A 23,326-nucleotide genomic window follows, 5' to 3' on the forward strand; every position below is an offset into this window, starting at 1 on the left:
TTTTCTGATTATATTTCTGCTGCATTGTCTGCCTGGAGGTACTTGTTTATTTTTGAGTCTCTGATTTATTGATTGATTAACTGCCTCATAGATCACTAAAAATAATACTGTATGTCTCAGCCATAATTTACTTATAATTAAATTTTTATTTTTGTGTTTCTCTCCATCGTGTCAAAAGTTGTATTTTACATGTGTGTGATGATTAAAACGAAATAAATATATATATATATATATATATATATATATATAAATAGTATCTATTTGTCCGTCTGTGGATGGCATATAGGTCATTGTACGGCGAGCCTGAAGGCTCAGAAATCGCGTTTGGTTGGTCGGAGCAGTCATGTCGGAGCAGGAGTCTCTGAAGAGCTCCAGCGCGAGGAACCGCGGAGGAGTACAGCGAGTGGAGGGCAAACTGAGAGCCAGTGTGGAGAGAGGGGATTATTATGAGGCTCATCAGATGTACCGGACATTATTCTTCAGGTGAGCTTTAGCGTTTATTACAAGTGTAGTAATGACTGGCAGGGGCCCTGTCGCTTCCAGATCTTTCTTGTTGTCAACCGAGCACGTTCCTCGGGTGTGCTGATTGGCCAACCGCTCATTCTCACCCGCCCCTTGAGTCACATCTCATCTCTGATTGGCTAACCTCGACGTCGTTTATGTCATAATATCAGCGTGAGCTATGTAGCTACATGCTAATCTGAAGAACAAGGTTGATTATCTATTGGACCGGTTAATTAAACTGTCAATTGTGTTGTAATCTAATAATACTTTTCAAAAAAACAATGTTAAATAATACGACAATGAGATAAATCCGTCCATTTCTCAGAATGTAATCATTTTAAAAACAGTGTTTGTAAACCAACAGAATTGGGAAATTTTTTACCTTTTTAAGTTTAAAATATCTCTTAAATCTTCCGATGAATTCATACAAATGTATTTAAAGGCAAAACTAAAATTATTTCAGAAAACCACACCTGCCATTCATTCTTCCTTTGGTTGACCTGCTGTTTAGTGAGCAGCATTTTGAGCATCATAGGCTTTCTAGTGGGCCATCATGATTTCAACCTACAAAGGCAGCTTTTAAGATGGCATATACAGGCAGCATTAGTTTGTATTTGATGGCCAAACGTCTTTTACTTATTGTGCTGAGACGAGCAACATCACCAGTATCAGCTCAGATTGCAAGTTAATGTCAGAGTGATGCAACTGTACATGTACTAACATCATAATGAAAAAGACTCATTAAACGAAGAAAAAAATAGTATTGAGATATAATGTTTTATTGCCTTTTCAGTGGGTAAAAATAGGCTAACTGCTTATTAATATTTGATAAGTAATAAGGTGAGATCTACATGAAGGAACATGCAGAAAAAAGGAACCCTTATGAATGTCAAACTCAAGTCTGAATGTAGCCTTTAATGGCAAGGTTAGTTCAGGTTGTAAAATGTGTTAAAAATAAATGTTGTTATAAAAATGTTACTTTTTAATTTGAAAATCGAAATATTTTAAATACATGAAAAGTTACAATGTGCACAGTCACATGTTTTTCAAAGAAAATGTTTTTGGATTTTAACAGATCGTTCACAATATTTATAGGACAAATATAGAGCTTGATACATGGGTATTGAAATAATAATAAAAAAAAAAATGTGTATTTTTATTATATTTGTATGTTTTCATGGACACTTTTTTTTTGGCTTAGACCAACCCACGAGGATGGTTTAAGCTCTATCTCAGCCACAAATAACGCTGTGTTAACACCGTGTTGCTTTGGTTGCAGGTACATGTCACAAGCGAAGCATGCAGAGGCCAGAGAGTTGATGTACAACGGAGCGTTGCTTTTCTTTAGTTATAATCAGGTATGTGTCCCTCCTGTTAACAGTTTCAGGTGAGAGACTTTTTTACCATGTTGTGAAATCTCTCAAAAGGTCAGTTGTGAATGGTTAACAATTAGTCCACTTTTTTCACTCTGTATGATTTCTGTTTGTTTTCTAAACAGCAAAACAGTGCTGCGGATCTGTCCATGCTGGTACTAGAGTCCCTGGAGAAATCTGGGGCCAAAGTAGATGATGAGACACTAGGTGAGTTTATCGAACATTAAATTATTAAGGTTGTTGTGCTGGTGATTGGTATTCATTTTGCGAACAGCTAGAGGGATGATTATATTTAACGTCATCTGTAGTTAGAGCAAAATATTCAGAAGGTTTATTCATTTTTTAAAGCTAAAACAAGTGTGTAAATATTATTAGCCAATATGTATCGCATGTACTGTCGTCAAATGCATTAGCTTTGCAATATAACTAAGACTAATTAATATATATATATATATATATATATATATATATATATATATATATATATATATATATATATATATATATATATATAGTGTTTTAAAATAATCATATACTAAACAGAAACTTTGCTACTGACATTTAGTCCAGTCTTAATAGTCTTTTTAATACTCCTTTTAATATTACATGTTAATACTCATCAATTATTGAAAGTCAACTGGAAATTTTATTGGCGAAAATGTGACCCTGGACCACAAAACCAAGTCACTGGGGTATATTTATAGCAATAGACAAAAATGCGTTAATTATTAATTATAATACAAAATGATTGATTTTTCTTTTATTCCAAAAATCATTAGGACATTAAGTAAAGACCATGTTCCATGAAGCTATTTGTACATTTCCCACTGTAAATGTATACAAACTTAATTTTTGATTAGGAATATGCGTTGCTAAGAATTTTATTTGTATTTAGATTTGCACCCTCAAATTCCAGATATTCAATTTAGTCATCAAATATTGTCCAATTCTAACAAACAAAACATCAATAGAAAGCTGATTAATTCAATTTACGATTATGTAAGAATCTCAATTTTGAAAGATTGACCCTGATGTGGTTCAGGGTCACAAACGAGAAGAACATTTCATATTACATTGACAATATCGGTTAACTCCATAACACAATAAAGCGTATAACAAATATTCAACTTTGCACAACCCGACACAATCTACAAAACCTAGAGTCTACAGCAATTGCACGATCGCCTTTTAAGTTGTGTAATTAACATTCTTAATGTTCTTTCTAGAGCATTTGGCTAAACTCTTCAGCCTGATGGACCCAAATTCACCAGAGCGGGTGGCGTTCGTCTCCAGAGCGATTAAGTGGTCATCGGGAGGGTCGGGGAAGTTGGGCCACCCCAAACTACACCAGCTGCTGGCGCTCACATTGTGGAAAGGTACAACAGACATGACGATAATAATCATTCAAGGAAGAGTCGGCTATTTTGGGAATGATTAACCCACGCCATTTGTTTGCATTTTAGAGCAAAACTACAGTGAATCACGCTATCATTTCCTCCACTCATCTGATGGAGAGGGCTGTGCACAGATGTTGGTGGAGTATTCATCAGCGCGAGGATTTCACGGGGAAGTGGACATGTTTGTAGCGCAGGCTGTCTTACAGTGAGTTCGAAAATACCTTTAATATTTGTACACCACAAAGCAGTTTCAAACCGGTTTGACTGTTTCTGTTGCAAAATGCAAAGGCAGAAATGTAAGAAAAGAATGTATAGGCCAGTGTACAGAAGTGGATCGGGACTGGTGCCGTCTAGCTTCAAACTAGAAAAGAAAATGCACTTACGCGATATATTTTATGTCTTCCAAATCTAATTTGATTTGTACCTCGGTTTTGACATCACTGTTCGGTATGGTTTTGGAACAGCAGGGTGGAAAAACGAAGCATAAAATGAATTCTTTCTTCTTCTTTTTTTAATTAAACAGTGGTTTGAGCAAATGTCTTTCTTTAAATAAATTAAATTGAAATTAAAGTTTTAATTATAAAAACCTATGCTCTAAACTAGACCTAGATCACTAACAGGTGAAGTAAAATATGATTAGTATGTAGCCTCATATTTAGCAAAATGCTTTATCTAGACACCGATGACTTGCTAAGGTAAATGAAATATTGCGTGACGTTTTGTTTACAAGGTGTTGTTTATTGACGTCTTTCCGCAGCTGAAACGCCGATTGAGTGATTGCGTGGCATGAGACGTTCATTCATGTTTATTTCTCTCCTAAAGAGCCATTTGAACTAAGGCACGTATACGGAGATCCCTCCACAAACAGCGTTTATTAAAACCTTTTGCTACAGATATACATAGCGATAAACACCTACCAAGGTACTACGTCAAAACACCTTTCTCCAAAAATACCAAAGCCCTCTTAATTAACTTTGGTTAGAGCTGCACAATTAATCGAAATCAAAACGAAATCATGATTAAATTTGATTTAGGTGATTTTTTTTTTTAAATCACAATAGCGGTTATGTACATGTTTTCTGTTTCTGATCAGTAGTTAATGCTTTATTACTAAATGTAATAAACTCGCTACAAACATCTTTCCAAACATGAGAAGCGTCTTTGAACCTCTTGTCTAAAAGATAACGCTTAATAACTTGTTTTTACTCCAGACTCGCTTCATAACGTTCGTTGAGCGTTTGAAGTAAAATCCTTGTTTGTTTATTGGTTTGCTTGTTGAATGCCATGTGAGCTTCGATGGATTTTTTTCACGCACTGAATGAAGTTCAATCTTCTGTTTATTCAGCTACTGCTATATGGGATTTCCCGGATCTATGCGCATTGCTTTTCTTCTGCGGGGCATGTTTGGAGTTTCAGGCCTTCTGACATATAGATGGTGATTTTACTACTGATAGCAGAACCGTGTTTTACTGACAAGCTGCACACAAAATGTAGCTTTTTCCCCAATCACAATTAAATAATCATGCATCTCTAACTTCAGAGTAAAACACTGGCCAGTGGAGTTAAAGTACACATAATTGATGGCGGGCTTTCTGCATATATAAAGCGGTGATGTTCACCAGTTTCTCTGAATCTTTTTTTACTGAAGGCAAGTAAATCTTAGAAGTTTGTACGCAATGTCTCATTCCCTTTCAATCACTTAAAACTGCACCAATAACTGACTCTCTGGGGAAAAGTGTATAATCATACCACCTTATAGTACAGAACTGGCCTGGCTATCTTATCATCATGCAAATGCCCTAGATGGACGCAACATTTGCTCACTCTGAGGATGAAGCCATTTCTCTGGTAGAATTTGCAGTGAAAGTCTTGAGGATAATAAGCCAACGAAATAGCATCCAAAACCAAGAATACAAACCTTTGTTTCGATACAGGAAACCCAAAGTGTGACCCCCAAAACTCTGCTTGGAAAGCATATTCTGGCGATAGTGATGAACATAGAAATACAGTAGGCACAATATGTGTAAAGACTCTTCAGCTGGCCTTTTGAGAGCACTTTCAGCACACTTTAGGTCCATCAATTGTCTTGGTTTTAAAATGATTCCGAAGTCACCTGGCTTAAACCCCAAACGGGCAGAGGTAACCTAAAGCACCTGCATATTAAAGCTGCAGTCTGTACGTTTTGCCTCTTAGTTGCCGTCTATGCTTGAAAACTTAGTATTGCAGTTCATTGCGGAATTATATCCCATGCGTGGGTTGTGCGCCAGTACTTAGTTTATTCTAAACTACGTCTTGGAATATATGACTCAAATAAGAATTTTCACTGGATACTGTCATCTGAACAAGTAATGCCATGCTTTGGTCTGACCAACTGAGGAAAATAGCATTACAATTAATTGCCCTACCAATGGTGATTAAATCGAACGATCAGTCAGCTCATATCTCATCAAACTCTGCAAATTAGTATTATTGTTTTATCTTAATTCTTTTAACCCAAAAAGCAAACTATGCTCCGTTCAAATTGTTTTGTCCTCAGCGGGGTGAGGCCATAGCCTGTACTTGCCGGGACAGCTTCTTTATGTTTACAGACGTGATGCAGTGCCATCCTCGAATTTCCCAGTTTAGAAACTGTACAGGAGTTTCATTCTGCACTTAAATGGCATTGCTATTAATGGTTTAAATGTAAAATGGCCCTGGGGAACATTTATTAGTTCCTATAACTAAGTTCCTATAACTACCTGGTGCAAAAGCTCCTATTGTCTTTGAGTTCTTCAATATAATATGTTTCACTTTTTGAAAGTGTTTGAGGGCTAGATGCAGCTTAAATACAAGGTGAATTTTGCAACGAAAGAGCTTGTTGCTGAAAGGCTCTTCTGCTGCTGCTGCTTTCATGGCAAAGAAACGGGGGAGCACAAGAAATTGAGAAACATCCCTCAAATTGAAGGCAACCCTAAAGTGCAGCATCCTGAGGCTCATGTCTTTGCAGTGAAGACAGTCAGAGAGGCTTTGTAGCCCAGGGAGAACACTCTGCTTTAATGCCCATTGGACAGCTTGAGGGGACCCTTACATAAAATGTCTGTTTGAGGCAATGTGCTTTTGGAGGCCATTTGCTTTTGTCAGTAAGTCTTCTCGGCAGATTTGCTATGTTCTTAGACTTTGGGCTTCTTCTTCAGATGGAATGAAATCGTTAGGCACTCTTGAACACCACTGGCTACAGCTCAAACAGAAGGCTGCATCCTACCGAGGCCATGTCCTTTCTAGTTCAGTCCTCCTTGGCTTTAATGAGACAGTGTTTACTTTTTTCGTCACATACTTTTCCTGAACTCAGCGTCTTGGCACAAAATACTAAAAAAACATAATTTTTTTAAATATTATTTTATAATTATTTATATAAGTCTTTATATTATTTGGCTATCTGTTGGCTTTCAATGAATCACATCCTTCTACATTTCAGATGCTTACATCATCAGCAAATAAGCCGAAACCAAAACCAATAATAGAATTTATTCTTTCAAGTCCAAAAAGAACAGTTTTTGTCTTACTCGTTTTTTCATCAGTTTATTTTCATGAATTGGAATGTGGGTGGATTGTGGGTGATTGAAAGGTAGAAAAGTGTACATCCCATGCATTCTTCAAATTCAGCCGAATGAAAGATGCAAAACAAAGACTGCCTTCTAAGGATTCCTCCGACTGGGGATGGCCTCAAGCAACATTTGATGACTAGGCTAACACATGCGGCCTTCCATTGGAGAAGCAGCCGCAGTGGTTTAAAAGCTACTGACACAATGTGAAGTAAACCAAAAGTGAAAACCAATTCGAGTTTGGATCTGTTTCACACGTCAAGCTTGTTTTCCAAATAGCATTCAGAAGAATTATAAAATAGTGCACATAAGTCATATGGACCGCTTTTATTATGTCTACTTTTGCTTTTTTTTAATGGGTTAAAATGCAATGGTTTAAACTGATCTCCTCATATTCAGTAAATTTGTGATTGGATGCATCTCAGTATCTTTTCTTGACTGCAGGTTCCTTTGTCTAAAAAATAAGACGAGCGCGTTGGTGGTGTTCACCACATACACACAGAAGCACCCGTCTATAGAGAAGGGTCCTCCGTATGTGCAGCCTCTGCTGAACTTCCTGTGGTTCCTCCTGCTGGCTGTGGATGGGTGAGATACTGTTTTTTATTCATTCTCTGCACGTCAGCATCAGGCCGTTTCTGTCTAATACAGAGCATTCAGTTTTTTTTTGATCGCCCCATATTCTCAGCTCAGCTCTCAAGGTCCTCTTTCTTGTTCCAACCTCGATCAAAACCCGTCTGCCTGTAACGTTCTAGTCATCTTGAAGATTAGCTGGTTTAGGCGTTTCATTATGACTGACGCTAAACGGACCTAGAGTTGAGAACCCCTGCTCTATATTCTAAAGTTCCGTGACAGAATTCTACAAATAACCACGTTGACAGATCGAGTGGACATTTTCTGGTCGGTTGCTCTATTTTTATGCAGGAGTAAGAATAGCGTTGTTTGATATCTGTTATTTTAGTCTTACTAAGAGCTTTTGTAACGTGAGGGGGAAAAAAACAATGCAATCTTGTGATCTTTTGACAGCATTCCATGACTTTTCTCCACAACAGCGTTTATAATTTGATGTTTCTCTCCTTCTCTTCATCTTCATCTTTTACTGTATAAACGCAGTAGACCAGAGTTCTTCAAATCCAGTCCTGGAGGGCCGTTGTCCTGCTAAATATCTCGAACTCTAACCAAGCATAAGTAAACAAGCTGTTAAATATGTTTGGAATAATTTGTAAATTACAGACACTTGTGTTTTTAAAGTCTTCCGGACACTAGGACTGGAGTTAAAGAGACGTGCTCTAGACTGAATAGCTCTGATATTTTTAATATATCTTATCCATCAGTGTTTAAGAAGCAAAGCGGTTAACATCTGGATCGTTGTGTTTTTTTTTTCCAGTGGGAAGTTGACGGTCTTCACAGTGTTATGTGAGCAGTATCAGCCATCACTGAAGAGAGACCCTATGTACAATGAGGTGAGTTAGTAATAGTAATGCTCTTAAACATACCACAAACATGTTTTTTTTGCCTTTCTAGAGACAGAAGGACAATAATAGGACAGTTACATCAGCGTCTGCACAATAAATGACTAAATGCTAAGCTGATGTAATAAGAATACATACATACTTGTCTGTATTCTTATTACAATGTAATTATATATTAAAGTACTGAGTAATGTTAATTAACTACATGTACTTGCTATAAGGTTTGATCATTACATTTAACGTGTAACAAGGAGACCTTAAAATAAAGTGTTGCCAGTTCCATAAATACGGATACACGCAGTAAAACATGTTAAATGTTACAGGCATCATTTAGAGATTATTATGTATGTGGTGTGAGATTAGACTTTTGGACTTTATGTATAACATGCAGTGTGTTCTTCTCTTGACCTCAGTATCTGGATAGAATAGGACAACTGTTTTTTGGAGTGCCACCTAAACAGACATCATCATATGGTGGTTTGCTAGGTAAGAAACTTCCCAAAGAAATTTTTGTGACTACTGGTTATGATTCATATTACATGCTAAAGCTATTAATGACAGTCAGTGATGCACATCACCAAGGCTTGGTGCCACACCAAACCCCCACAGTTTTCACATCACTCCATATTTTGACTTAATAACTGAATTAACAATTTATTAATTAATAACGAATAATTAAACTTCTATACAGTATTTATATCCAAACTTGTACTGTATAGCATATTGTATAGCAATCTGCTTGACTGTTAGATTACTGAAAAATGTAAGCTATATGTTCATCCAGCGATTAGATTAAAACCTGCTTTATCTGCATACATGCAGTAAAGTATATAATTATTTGAATCCTCGCAAAATATAAACCGTATTATTATGCAGCATTAATGTGCTGACTGTAACGTGTCAAGATATGATGAACTTTAACATGATTTTCTGTAAAGCTGCTTTAAAAAAACAGTTTATTGTAAAATAAAAGTGGTATAGATTTGGGGGAAAAATAAAATTTTGAAATCGAAAACTAGACACTTATTTGGAATACAGATAGAATAAAAGGGGACATTTTACTGTACCGATGCGGAAGAACCGACGAGGACACGTTTTAATCTTTAGTTTATTTCATGCCCACGTGTAGACATCGAATATTCAAGCTCTTTATTCAACACAAAACGTGTTTTAGAATGATTTTTTTTTTTGTACTTTCAATATTACCCCAAAAACTTAATAAACGAATGATACACGAATTGACTTCTTTTACATTTCACTTTTTGTTTTTTGTTTTGGAGTTGTATGGCAGTTAAAATCAGTTTTCGTTCGTATTTCTTTTTGATGATCTATATTAGGATACGTACGATTCTGATTTGCTTTCTTTTGTAATAGGAAACCTATTGAATAGTCTAATGGGCTCAGGTGAGGACGAAGAGGGCGAGGAAGCTCAGGAGGACAGCAGCCCAATCGAGCTGGACTGAAACATCCGACACCGTAAACCAGCCCCATACCAAACCATTCACTGACGTGAACAGTGACCAATCACGCATCCGTTCAGGCGCTCTTTTTCAATAACTAACTCTTTCCTGTTATTGTTGGACTTTGTTCTGTGTATAGTTTTTAAAGAATGAAGGTGCAACAATATCAAACCTCCCGGACTGTTGAACAAAATTCGCAAAAGAGCAGAAAACAGACGCACTTCAGACGTAATTGTGACGCCCTCCATTTGTAGTTCCACTGAGCTGTCGGTGTCAGGGACCCTCGTTTGTGAGAGGGACTTTCCTGTCCTGCCATCAAGGGTGGCAGTCGCTCGTTGTATTAATAAAAGTAATTAAATTGCTCTTAACTTATAATCCATTCTAATATACTTTGATAAATTCTACAGTATGATAGCTCAATCAAAACAAGGCTTGGTTTTGTGTGTCCACACGGCTATTTCGGTGTCCCTGACAGGACATTTCACCACTTCTGTTACATGTATGTGTGAGAATGAGAAAAGCGTAGATCTTACAAATGTGCGCGAGCGGGTAGATGAATGCATGTTCGTGTTGATCGGAGTGTGAATGTGCCGTTATAAATGTCTCGGCCACCAGGGGGCCACTTCATTCTCTGCTGAGGTGTGATTGAACGTAATAAAACAATAGAAAATGGATGTAACAAAAAGACGCGTCCTGTTTTTATTGCTGTAGGTCTTAAACTCAGTTACATGAAGGTGCTCCTAGTGGCGGTATTGGTTTCTGTCAACCAAATAGCTTTTTGGGTAACGCAATTAGTTACTTTTTAGAAATCCACAAAGAAATTCCGAACCTGTCTTTTTCTCCTTCAACAAAACGTCACGTTTTATTACATAATACTCGGTTAGGCACACAAACTGTACAAAAAGCAAGTGCAAACTGACATTACAGACGATCAAATACTATTCTGAAATATTAATAGGTCGTATTGTACGCTGTAGAAGTTTGAGCCAATGGAAAACTACAGGTTAGTTTCTGGTAATCATTTCAATATCACTTCGAAACGCGCGAATGTCAAACATAACATCAGGCTCTGGACTGCAATGACAGACGCGTCGTCATATCCGTGAGATGGCTCATGTCTGCCTGCTGCGCCTGATGCTTGATGTACTCCAGAGTCCGAACCTGGAGAAGAGAAGAGGAGAGAGAGAGAGGTCAGGGCGTTGTATTTGCCACTGAGTGCCAATGCAATTGTGTGTACAACTAACCGACGTGCGCGTGTCACAAAAGCCGTGTTTGTGACTCAGGTTCCACAGGTTGACGGCCAGCTGATTGAGTTTGTTGTTGCGTAGATCACCATGAGCCAACAGACAGCCAAACATAGAGAAAGCCAGACCGCCCTGTCTGCGCACTCCCTAAAACGCACGTAAACCGAAACATCACATAGCACACCTACGGCCATGCTAAATCATAAATAATAATCATATAATGATATTACACACATTTGATTTTCCCGACCTACAGTGCCAACAAATTTAGTTTTACTATTACTGTATTCAATTTATAAACCAAAGTGCGCAATTTAGACTGTTTAAAATATTATTATTATTTTAACAGATGACCAATTCATTTATTAAAATACAGGAACAAAACCACAATGAAATTTAATGCATCAAACAATTAGCACTGAAATATGTAAAAAAAAAAAAAAGATTAAACTGAAAATATTGCCAAAAGAATATAAAGTAACAGTATGAAATAATATATTGTATCATGAAATATATAATAATATATTCAAGAAAGGAAGTGAGAGAAACTGCTAGAAATATAATCAATAATTTTTAAATGGTCTGTACAGTATATATTATGTCCATGTGCCCTCATATGAACAATGAGAGATTTTTATCAATGTTTGCTTCACTGTGTGTGGACACTTTTATACTGTGAACCAAAAGTTCCAATGTAAAACCCAAGAAACTGTTCACAATGAACATGGATGAATCAGTGCTGATTAATCAGCAAACACTATACACTGTTTGACCTCTAATGTCCATTGTCAACAACCACAAAGTGTCGCTATACATTCATTTTGAACACCACATTTACCGTTTCATTTTATAAAACCTTCAAAAAAAGCTTTATGCCTTGATATTTTGTTGCCTAATGCATCTAGACACTGAAAATCATATCTGAACAGTACAGATACTTTTAGAGACGCACTCTCTCACCTCATCTCGTCCAAGCCCCTTTAAATGATCCAGAACCTGACCGATCAGAGTCTCGCACAACTTGTTGATCTCTGCGATGAACTTGGGATCTCCTCCATACAGGGTTTCATTGGAATCCACTGCACCAGGAACAAACATGCTTCCATTTAGAGTTCAACGTCAGAAAGACATTAAACTGATGTGTTTATTAGAGAACGTCCAACCTTTAGGAATGGTGTAAAGATAGCTCTCTTGGCTCATTGCTGCTAGTAACGGCAAAGCGCTGATGTAGACGCGGATCTTAGCATCACTGTTGTCCTCCCAGGTGTAGTCCTGCACCATATTCAACAGCCCTCGCACTAGATACAGCACACCCTGCTCCGGATGATCCTACGTGACCAAGTCAACATATCACGCTCAGATACGTACTAGCTAGATGGGGTTAAAACAATCCTGCAAATAGTTAGGCATTTATTACCGGTACTACAAGCAATGTGGAGAGGAAGTTGTTAATGAAGTCGAGGAGAAAGGGTTCGGATGATCGCTGTTTTCCCTCAATGCTGATGGTTCGCGGGACTTCTGGCAAAAGACTGACAGCTGCTTTCAGAAACGCGTCCGCTGAGGAATGGACACAGAAATCAAAATTTGTTTCTTTTCCTGTCCATATTAAATTCATAAAATCGCACCCAGTTTTGGCCAATCATGACAGAGGCTGCACTGATCTGAGGTCAGTTTTGCGCACATGACTTATGAAAGTTTGCAATCTTTTAATTAATAATCTTTGACCTAGTGATGTCATGTACACAGAGAAGAGAAGTGGTCCGAGAACTAAGCCCTGAGGCACCCCAGTAACTGTAGCGTATTTTAAGTATCCTTCACCATGAGAGGCCGGAACAAGGATGTGCAAGAGCATCTTCAGTCTAAGAGCACTCACCTTGAGACAGACACTGGTTGGCCAGTGCTACCTGTCCAGAGAGCAGATAGAGGTTGAGACGGCTGAAGATACTGGTGAGGGAAGGAACGGTGATGAAACTGTAGGCAGCACATGCCTGCAAATAAACACACAGCGAGCGGCAAACACTCGATCACTTGTGGGCTAAAACTGGACAATACAGAAATCCAATAGTATTCACACATTGCAACTTCAACCATTAACATTACGTACAAGTTCTAAAGAAAAAAAAAAAAACTAACCCTGACAAAGGCAGCCGTTTTCCGCGAGTGATTGCCTTTCATTACACGTCTGGTCTCCATGGCTAACTGATTCACCGTCTGCAAGAGAGACATTTATATCATCATGACAGGCAGTCCCTCACCACTCTATTAGACTCATTTTAGACTTTCAATCTGCTCACAATAAAACCCACAGAGAGAGTTGAGGACTGAGCATAAATAATATGTTAAATAAATCCTCTATCGTGACCCTGATCAGATACCGTAGCTCTGTCAACACTGATATCATGACATGCAGGCCGTCTGGTGACTTTGGTGGATGAGATACATTTACTACAAAAGCAATGCTTTGATGCACAAGTGAGAATATATACACTGACAAAATGTGCACTCACGAGCTATTATACAGGTTTTCCCAAACTGGAATTTGTGCGTGTTGATGAAAAGCTAATAATTACATAAAAACATAAAATTGTATACATGCTATATTGTATGTTAACCAACAGTAGGTAACTGGGAATGTGGAAATGTGTTTAAAGCATACAGACAGGTTTGGTACAACACGACATCCATTAGATCACAGGCTGCTCACATGAATCAGGTGAATGATGACAGGCTCCAGATTACAGAAAGTTGCTCTGGCTTCCACGCAAAAGCTCAATTGCTGCTCAAAGTCCCTCCCAAATGACACCTGAGAAAAAATAGGACCAAAAATAAATACATAAAAATCTGTGAAACTGTATAGGTTTCCGTTGTAGTCGCTGACTCTGACCATAAAGGTTGAAAACATAAATCACTATATATTTATTTGCATTACAGAAGCTTATTTAGAAAAACATATTTTTATCCTTTTTTAATATTATTATTATTCAGAGGTTAAATAGTACAAAGCACTTGATATATGGCAGTTTTCATGAGATTAAACTAGGTGATTGAAGCTGTATGTGACTAAAATTATGGTAAATTATGGTACTGAAATAAACTCCAGTTCATATTTGTGTCAGTGACCATGTGTTTTGATGATTGATATGCTCACCATGCGAATAAATCCATTGATCAGCAGAGACAGAGCTCTTTTCTCATCATCTAGGGTTAGAGCACTAAACACAAAAACCATAGGCAAAAACGTCAACGAAACACTCTAATTCTGCATTAATAGTGAGACATATATAAGAAAATATAAGCAGCTCGCTCACTTGACAGAGTCATGCATGGTCTTACAGATGTGCAGCAGCGCATTAAGAATGACTGGATCTCTTGTTGGTTCCTGCTGGTGTCTAAACACAAAATACATTAAGAGAAAACCCTTGTAACTAGAGCTAGAATTAACCGAGCACTTGTTTGTTTACTCATACTGAATAGTGACAAACATACTTGATGAAGACCTCCATGATGGATTTACACACCTCCACCCTCACGCTGTCTTTCTGGAACATGTCCAGAAAGGGCAAGAACTTCTCCTGCAATCATCAAAACATTATACATACTTTATTCGAGACTCCTAATATCCACAGATTACTCCTAATTTTACAGATTAAACACAATTTAAAGGAATTTGTGGTACTGGCCCAAAACGAACAGCAAATTTTTTACATTTCACTCAGCATTCAAATCCAAAACCTGGCAATCTCAATTCAAATCCGAATGAAGCACAGCCCTGCTAAAGGTCTGTTTTTGCTGTAGTCATACCATTGAGAAGAGCACAGAGAAGTCATGGAAGTAGGTGAGGATCTTCCTTATCACGGACTGCAGCTAAAACACACAAAGCAATTGGATGAATTGCCATGACTTCATCAAGACTTCATCCACATACATATACGTTTTTTTCGTACCTACCTGTGAATACGCATCCTCGAAAGCTCTGTCTGGAGTCATGTGTTTGATGATGTCAGCAAGGACTGTGTTCACCTCCCGTTTCTGGGGGAACAAATTGAAACGGCATGTTAAAAAAAAGATGTGATCTGAAAAAAATTCTCAAAAACGTAGCTAAACAGAACAGATAACTCACGGTGAAGTGACGGCATGTAAACTCCACCCAGATCTCAGCACAGTTGATGTAATCCTGGGTTGAGGAACGGAGTACATGTGGATTCTGCTCAATTCATATTACATACAGCACGCTTTAAAACATACAGAGGCGCTCACCCTTGGGCCGCGCACTTTAGTGATGACCTTCCAAGCTTCGTTGAGTATGGAGAGTCTCTCATTCTCTGGAGGGTCGGCACAGGACAGACTGCGACCCAGAGATGCGAATAACAGGTGCTGAAAAAGAACACAAACATAAACTACGATACAGAAACTGAGCTTTAGGCTTGTCTGTAGATGTGTGTTTTGCCACCTTGGGAAATCCAGCTTCATCACAGTCTTTGATCATGCCAATAAAGTCCGTTGCTCTCGTTGCGACAAATTCTGCCCGGAATGCCCACATGACAGAGTTCAGCAGGAGAGCGCTATGGGAAAATAAATGAATGTCGCAAATTCAAACATCATAAATGCTGCAGTTGTGAAATAAAAAGCTACATATTTACATTTTTTTTTACAAAATTACGCTAGCCTGTTCTGGGTGGAAGTGCATCTATGATACTATACTCTCAGTTTGGATCTTTTCAGATTTTTTTCGTCTTTTTGTTTTGCAAAAATTGCAACTCGCTCTCCTGAGGAACACAGCTTTGAGGCATCACCCCAGAGCACAAGCAAATTTTGCGCTGAAGTTCAATATTCGGTCTCAGAAATTTGTGAGTATTAACAATACTAATATTGATTCTTCCCTAAGGAAACATCATTTATTATCAAAAACTGATTATACAATGCAATTAAACAACAAGAATACACCAACACTATTTTCAATCAGTCTCGAGCTTAATTTTCATCATAATTTTAACTTTCAGAATTTGGGAAGCTAAACATTAAAAAAATTGTTCTAGCATTAAAAAGAAAAGCCTGAACCATGAATGAAAGGGTTCATATAGAAGCACTGTTTTTTTTTTGTGTGTATGCATGCTTGTCATGGTGTCACTTTGGTTAGCAGGTCTTACTTGTTGCCCAACTTCTTGCATCTGTCCATCATTTCTGTTAGCAGGACCTTTAAAAGATAACATTTTGACTCGGTTCAAAATTTGGTGATTTTGTGAATGTTCCAAACAGGTTACATTTAGACATTTAATCATTTTACACACTTTTATCCAAAGCGACATGAAGCGGTTCGAAATACCAAGCGCTCGTAATACCAAGTCTTTTATAAAATTTTATATAAATTATCTTGTCCATTAAGGGGCAGTATCTGTTAAATGAAATTAAAATACATTAAAAATTACATTACATTACATTTTAATTCACTTAAAAAAATTGCGTGAAAAACAATAGTTATTCAAATTAAGATAAAATTACATGCAACAAACTAAGTTATTCATCACTGAAGCAATCAGTCAGCGACTTCAGTTTATTAAAATTGAACCAACTCCTGTGATCTCATAATCATTCTTATTGTTTCTGGTGGCATTTTTGCCCTAAACCCCCATTAATTTCTGAACCAACTGCATACCATTTAACTCAGAAAATTGAATTTCAATGACTTCTGATTGGAAATGCACAACTCTCAAAGATGCGGCAAATATGTGCATCATAATTATATATCTGTTGAACACATGTGAACATTGCACGTTGCTTTTGGTTTCGAGTGTGAGATGTTTTTGAATGACATTAAAGCTATATTTATAGACTACCCATCCTTGAAAGCCATTATAGGCTGAAGTCTGAGTTGTCTTGTAGGAATACATGTCTGATTAATTGAACACAGGATTAATTAAATTATTAAATCAAGCATTTCCTCTGAGCTGATTGCGTGTATGTACCTCTGGCGCTCTGTATGCTACGCACTGCAAGATCCAGTGTATTGCAGGAGAATAGAGGGTCAGATAGATGGGAATCTCCACCCGCTGCAGCACCAGCTGATTCTGCACACTTTCACCATGAATCTGACGGAATGAGGCCAGAAGGTCGAAGAAATTCTTATTGAGACTGTCCTTCAGATGCGGAGCCACCTCCATCCCCACCTGAGAGAAAGATGGAGAGCCACATTATCTATGATACGATTCAGGTCACTCTTCAGATTGATAATAGTATTAATAATATAATGATATCAGATGATATTGTTCTTCTCACCCTGCATAAATACGCCCGTGCGTATACAGCCACCAGCGGGTCTCCTATTCCTCTGATCATCGCTGTCAGTCTCTGCAGCGTCTCCTGAATCCCACTGAACGACAGAAAGAAGACATCAGCGACTTATGAAAATAAAATCCTGCATGGAAGTGTTGCGTTGCTCAGATACTTACGACTTTGTCAAGAAGCGATTGCATTTTAGAAGAGCAGCTTCAACATATCTGAGCTAGCGTCAAGGGTTCACAATTACATTATTGGGGTTATATTTAGATCATTTTTTTTCCCATAACCATGATCCTATAAAGCTGACCGCATCAAATTTTATATGCAAATTTCTTATACCTTCAAATCAGTACGATCAAAACACATTTTCACAATCTTCTACATGGCTTCTGTCATTTGACTGATAATTTATACTTTTTTTAGCAATGAAAAGGCATTTTATTGTAATTTTATTGCCTTTTGCTCTTTTTACTCAGCAAGATTTACATTTCAAGCTAACAATTTCACCTACCTTTTGGCCATATAAATATCAATAAGTGCATATTGAATATTTCTGCTGTTTGTGCTGTGAATTTTTTCCTAATCTAGTATGAGTTCCAAATTCTTCTATATATCATTCTATAACAGCCATAAAAGGCCTAATGTATTCAATATAATGACAATCAATAATAATAATTTGTAAATCATTAAATCACATTAATCATTAAAACACTGTAAACGGTACAAAAATGCTGGTGCTTTTAAAACACTGCCGTTTGTTTTTACAAGTTTTTGCATCAACATTTTTACGTATGAACTATTGAAAAAGTTTAAATACTGCCAAAATCCTACTGAAAAGATACAATCGAGGGACAAGCTCTCTGATGGAGGCGATTTTAAAGAACCAGTTGAGGCACGTCTCTTTGGCTGTGTCGTTCACATCATCAGCGGAGAACGATTCTGAGAATGACATCAATGAGAAAATACATCAACAAAGTCACAGAGACGGTAAAAGAATATGCTGAGATGTGATGCGTTTTGTTTTACCCGACAGAGGATGTGGGTCAGCACACATGGACCAGATCCTGTCATACACCAGACCACCTGTACACAGATGACATCGCCAAGAGCAACAGACAATTATGCAATTTTCATGTTAAATAATAAGATTATTAGTGATGAAGAAAATAAATGGTGTCATTTTTATAAAGTTAAGAAGCTAATACTGCAGAACGGGAGGGGTTTGTTGTCAGTAAAATATGAATAAACAAAGATTACTGACACATGCAACACTTACCGAAGGTGTCCAGTATATCTGTGATAAGAACAAATTTGCTGGGGTAGAACTGAATCACTGATGTATCAGAGAGCAGCTTGGAGCACTGAGGCGCAAATACAATGTGGAAAGAAACTGATAAATCGTTCACATCAAGACTAGAACTGTGCGTTATTAAATTACTAGTCCTGATTTTGGCTTGAAATGTCACTTGAGTGCATACTGTTATGCTGTTTATGTAGTAATAGGTCCTCACACCTGGATGACGATTTTCAGGGCTTTGACCTTCTGGTCTGAACCCCAGGCTTCCTTCAGAGACTGGTTGAGCTCTTCAATGCGGTTGACATAGTCCTGCTGGGACAGGTTTAACAGCTCCCTCTGAGAGCCCTGAGCGCGCACACAACACACCACACATTCATTAACATATTCATAGCTACCAACAAACAGCAAAGCACAAGACATCTCCAGATGGGTCCCACCTCCTCCAGGTCATCCAGTTCCTCCAGACGCGTGCGCACCTTCTCTGACACCGCTGAGCTGGGACTGGATGCTTTACCTTACAAACCGAACAATTAAATGTGTCTATTACATCTGCTAAGGTTCGTCAGTATCATTATTCAGATCATTAGTCGAACGTTTCATTGCACAGGGATATCTCAGGGACAACTAATCAGCACTTATCAAGTTGGGCCAACTATTTATCACAACGGAAGTATATATAGTGATGGCAAAGCTTTTCCTTTTCATAATAACAATACATGTAGAGGATCACACTTCCTGAGCAGCTGAATAACAAGAACTGAACCAATAAAAAAGGCTATAGAAACTCACTCTTGTCTGAGCCCATGAAGAGATTCTGTAAGAGAAATTAAAGTTTCATTATCATCGGTCAAAAGTAAAGACTGACAGGATGAGTGAGAGCTCTAAAAAGCTGCACCTACTATAGACAGTTTCTCTGTGGTGGTAAACCTAGACAGGATCTCTCCACGTTTAGATGACCACGGCTCAAAGTCTGAGCCCACTTCCTCCTCTTTCTCCTTACGTTTGCGTCCCAGCTCCTATAACAAAAGAGTAAAAGTGAAAAAGATCACATTTAACGAATGTTTACTAAATGGTTCACAAATGTGCGTTCTATGACTTTTTAAGTTAAGCAACTTTCATATGGTAGGCTAATAATTGAGTAGTTAATAACCGAGTAGTTTTTGTGAATTTTACCCCTGCAGAGACGCTGTGTGGAAGAGTTGGTGTCTCAGACGCCGCAGCGAAGAGAGACAGTGGATCGGTTCCATCCAGCATTGAGCTGAGTGGATCCAGAGCCACAGAACTAGAGGAGGAAGAGGAGGAGGAAGTGCTGCCTTTCCGAGCACCACGCCGAGATTTAGAATCTGTTACCTGCGAGAAAAATAAAATGTGATGAAACATGTTCATTTGTTAAACTGTTAATGTAAAGCATTTTCCAGTTGACTTATTTCACATTCAATCGTCCTGCCCTGACAAATCCAGAGCTTTGGTGTCTTGAGCAAGGATGCACTTGGCACACTTAGAGGTTTCATGTGGATCAGAATAATCCAGATTTAGAAATGTTAAACTTTCCCATATGGCATTAACCATATTAGATACTAAACAAATCTGGATTACCAGTGTTCTAAATGGGGCAGCATATCGCAATGTGAGCTGCCAGCTAAGTCTGGATTCTTTCGTTCTTACTTTCTTTCTATAAATCAACAAAAAAAACTGCATACAGTACAGTAATACACTTTCATTCTCTTTCATTTAAAAAGTCAGATGCCTCTTCTGACTGACAACAAATAAACGTGCAATAAAGCAGGCATGAATAAATTGTTAGAAATTACTTTTGACTTGATTTATCTCCGATAAATGTTTCATTGTAATTAGTAATTAATTATTGTACAGTGATAAATGACAGATAAAATAATGTATGTTTTGTTTAGGAGATAGTGTGGCTTAAATAAAAAACCTTAAAAATAAAAAATACTGAAGGTCTGATCAAAACAATCCAATCAGGTTCCAGAATATTTTTTGTAATATTAATTAACAAACAGATTAGATAGATAGATAGATAGATAGATAGATAGATAGATAGATAGATAGATGGGTAGATAGATAGATAGATAGATGGGTAGATAGATAGATATATAGATAGATAGATAGATAGATAGATGGGTAGATAGATGGGTAGATAGATAGATTTCTAAATTTCAAGCTTGTTTAACAGTCAGGCTATGCCATCTATAGCCTGTTAACTAGCAGCATTATAAGACGACCGTTAATGGCTTGTGTATGACTTTGACAAGATTTTATTTGTTATTTGTTTATTAATTTATTTTGTTAATTGACATTTAGGAGAAGTGTAGATGTACCGTAATTGCTTTAAGTGGATGATAGTCACTGAACTCCACTGCTGAAAGCTCCAAACGATATATCTGCAACTCACTCTCATATTTACGGGCCCGAGAGTGCCTGTGGAGAACATAAACGTATATAAAACTTTCATATGAACAACTAATTCAATACATGAGAAAGAAAAACACGGTTTTCTGGACATGCCATCATGATAGCAGCATTACACATGACCAAAAAAAATACCAAAAAGTAGCTTTAGCTAAAATAAGTAAATATCGTTGTATTCTTATATATCGTGGTATGCAACATAATGTTGTCTATCAAACATAGCATTCAATTTAATATCCTCTTTATTGTCATAACAGTACACCATGATACAGTCTACAGCAATGATTAATCGCTAGTACAAATTACAAAGTGCACGTTTATCATAATTATTCATCAAAACCGTCGCGATAGAGTTTGATAGCTTTATAAATGTCTTTAAAATGTAAACATTTCTTACCACTGAACTGAAGCCATGTTCAATCAGTGTCATATGATCCAGAAGTGTTCGACATAAGAGTCGTGGTGTCAAAATAAAAGTCTCCAATATTTTATATGTTTGAATCATGTATATCAATTGACTTAATAACAAAAGGTATTGCATGTTTTATATTGAGTATATATATATATATATATATATATATATATATATATATATATATATATATATATATATATATATATATATATATATATATATATATATATATATATATAAAGTTTTTATTATAAAGATAATAAAAACAAAACAAAAAAATAATGAGGTAGGTTCACTCACTGTCATCAGTTGGGTGCTCTTGGCTTTAATACAATTACATTTTATGTAAATCGACTATTAGCAGTACGTTAATGGAATTTCTATTTAAAACAAAAGGATGGCTTGGTTTCATTTTATTTTAAAGTATCTTTGTTACAGTGTGATTTTTTTAAAAAAAAGGGTTATGAGAACAGGGTTAGTTGTTTGTTGTTCATGCTTTACTGCTATTACTACAGCCTAAGTACATTTAATGTATAACAACAAGGACAGTTTAAAACTAAGGATTACTATAGTTAGATTGCAAACAGACCAAATTACCCTGCTCTGGTACTGGTAATTGGTCACCTTGTTAAAATTAATAAATCCTAATGAAATATGTCCCAAAACACACTAAAGAACACCATTTATAATGGTTAAATTGTATTAAAGCTGATGGTATTTCTAGTGGAAACCATTAGAATTTATGGTTCTATTGTTTTTTTTGTTAGTTTTTTTCTCTCTTGCTCTGTCGAACTTGCCTTGCTGTCTGGGATCACTCTCGATCAAACTTGATTTGACGAAAGGAGATGTTTTAAAGATGGTGAATGTTCCAGTTTCGACCTCTTGTCAACATTTGCATTTTCGTACTGAACCTTCCAGTGTGAAATTGAGAAGAAACATTTTATTTGAACATCTGTGATGCCAAAGGTGAATTTAAACGAATTAAAGACTATTGTCTGTTGACTGTGTTTCTATACAGTAAATGCATAACAGAGGAGTTGGTTTATTAAGACATAAAAAAAACAGGTACCATTCTATCAAAAATGAATTAAAAAAAGGGGGAAGATACAACCTATAGTTGACCTGCAGCATATACAGTATGTGTGTAATTATATATATCTCTCCATTATTCATATCCTTTTGTCCCTTGTTAATACGTCCATACAAAGTAAGCTGGTAGATATGTGTAGTGCAGTAGCACAAATTTTGAACTTCAACTTTCATAACCTAAAGCTGCTTCATCAGCACAAAAATAAAAATATTACGACTAAGCTGCAAAAACATAGTTTTTAACTTTTGCAAATGTGCGATGTCAGACAGATGAATGCACAACTTTGATCCATCCAGTCGTGTTCATTGTAATGATAAAGTATGATGGATATGATTGCGCCTAAAGGAGATACATGTGTTAAATGAATGTAATATGTGGTAACCTTGTGCTTAGCACCTACAGCTCTGCAGATCTTTTCTCAGAATCCCAACATATTTATATTCAACAAGAATAGGGGACTGTTGATGTTTTACCAGTTTGAGGGGCATTTTTACTAACTGGTAGAAAAAATATACATTTATTGTGTTAACATTTATGGTTACAGATCAAAAGTAGTTGAGCAACGCTACTTAGTCCAATAAATGCTCTCTAGAATGAAGGATATATACTAAATAAATCAAAGAACAAAGTCTGAGCAAAAGTGTTTGGAGTTTATATCTGTGGGTCAATTTGTCAGCACAAACTTCTCAACAACAAAAAATACTTTGTGCGGCTGTTAAACAGCTTTTTCTATACTTTATTTCCCAAATATTATGCAAAACACACTGTATTAAAATAGTATATGAATCTT

General features: G+C 36.9%; 2 protein-coding genes across 2 annotated transcripts; one reads left to right on the plus strand and one right to left on the minus strand.

The window, feature by feature from the left end:
- Nucleotides 1-316: 316 nt before the first annotated feature.
- Nucleotides 317-10,469, plus strand: get4 (guided entry of tail-anchored proteins factor 4). Its single transcript, XM_043253916.1, has 9 exons — nt 317-483; nt 1,784-1,862; nt 2,003-2,084; nt 3,104-3,253; nt 3,341-3,479; nt 7,300-7,440; nt 8,240-8,315; nt 8,738-8,810; nt 9,699-10,469. The coding sequence occupies exons 1-9, from the start codon at nt 344-346 to the stop codon at nt 9,785-9,787; spliced, it is 969 nt and encodes a 322-aa protein (XP_043109851.1). The 5' UTR covers nt 317-343; the 3' UTR covers nt 9,788-10,469.
- A 149-nt stretch (nt 10,470-10,618) lies between these two features.
- On the minus strand, nt 10,619-21,492 carry vps35l (VPS35 endosomal protein sorting factor like). The gene is made up of 30 exons (XM_043253915.1): nt 21,429-21,492; nt 20,941-21,040; nt 19,775-19,951; nt 19,501-19,617; nt 19,391-19,415; nt 19,039-19,115; nt 18,818-18,946; nt 18,581-18,665; nt 18,331-18,387; nt 18,147-18,243; nt 17,475-17,522; nt 17,302-17,395; nt 16,992-17,192; nt 16,176-16,222; nt 15,479-15,590; nt 15,286-15,402; nt 15,149-15,202; nt 14,977-15,057; nt 14,830-14,892; nt 14,515-14,600; nt 14,337-14,417; nt 14,177-14,240; nt 13,733-13,831; nt 13,162-13,239; nt 12,902-13,016; nt 12,446-12,585; nt 12,192-12,357; nt 11,989-12,107; nt 11,029-11,175; nt 10,619-10,945 (listed from the first exon to the last, which is right to left on the minus strand). The coding sequence occupies exons 1-30, from the start codon at nt 21,443-21,445 to the stop codon at nt 10,847-10,849; spliced, it is 2,892 nt and encodes a 963-aa protein (XP_043109850.1). The 5' UTR covers nt 21,446-21,492; the 3' UTR covers nt 10,619-10,846.
- Between the last annotated feature and the right edge of the window lie 1,834 nt (nt 21,493-23,326).

The sequence above is a fragment of the Puntigrus tetrazona genome, chromosome 12 (genome assembly GCF_018831695.1).
Source record: "Puntigrus tetrazona isolate hp1 chromosome 12, ASM1883169v1, whole genome shotgun sequence".
NCBI lineage: Eukaryota > Metazoa > Chordata > Actinopteri > Cypriniformes > Cyprinidae > Puntigrus > Puntigrus tetrazona.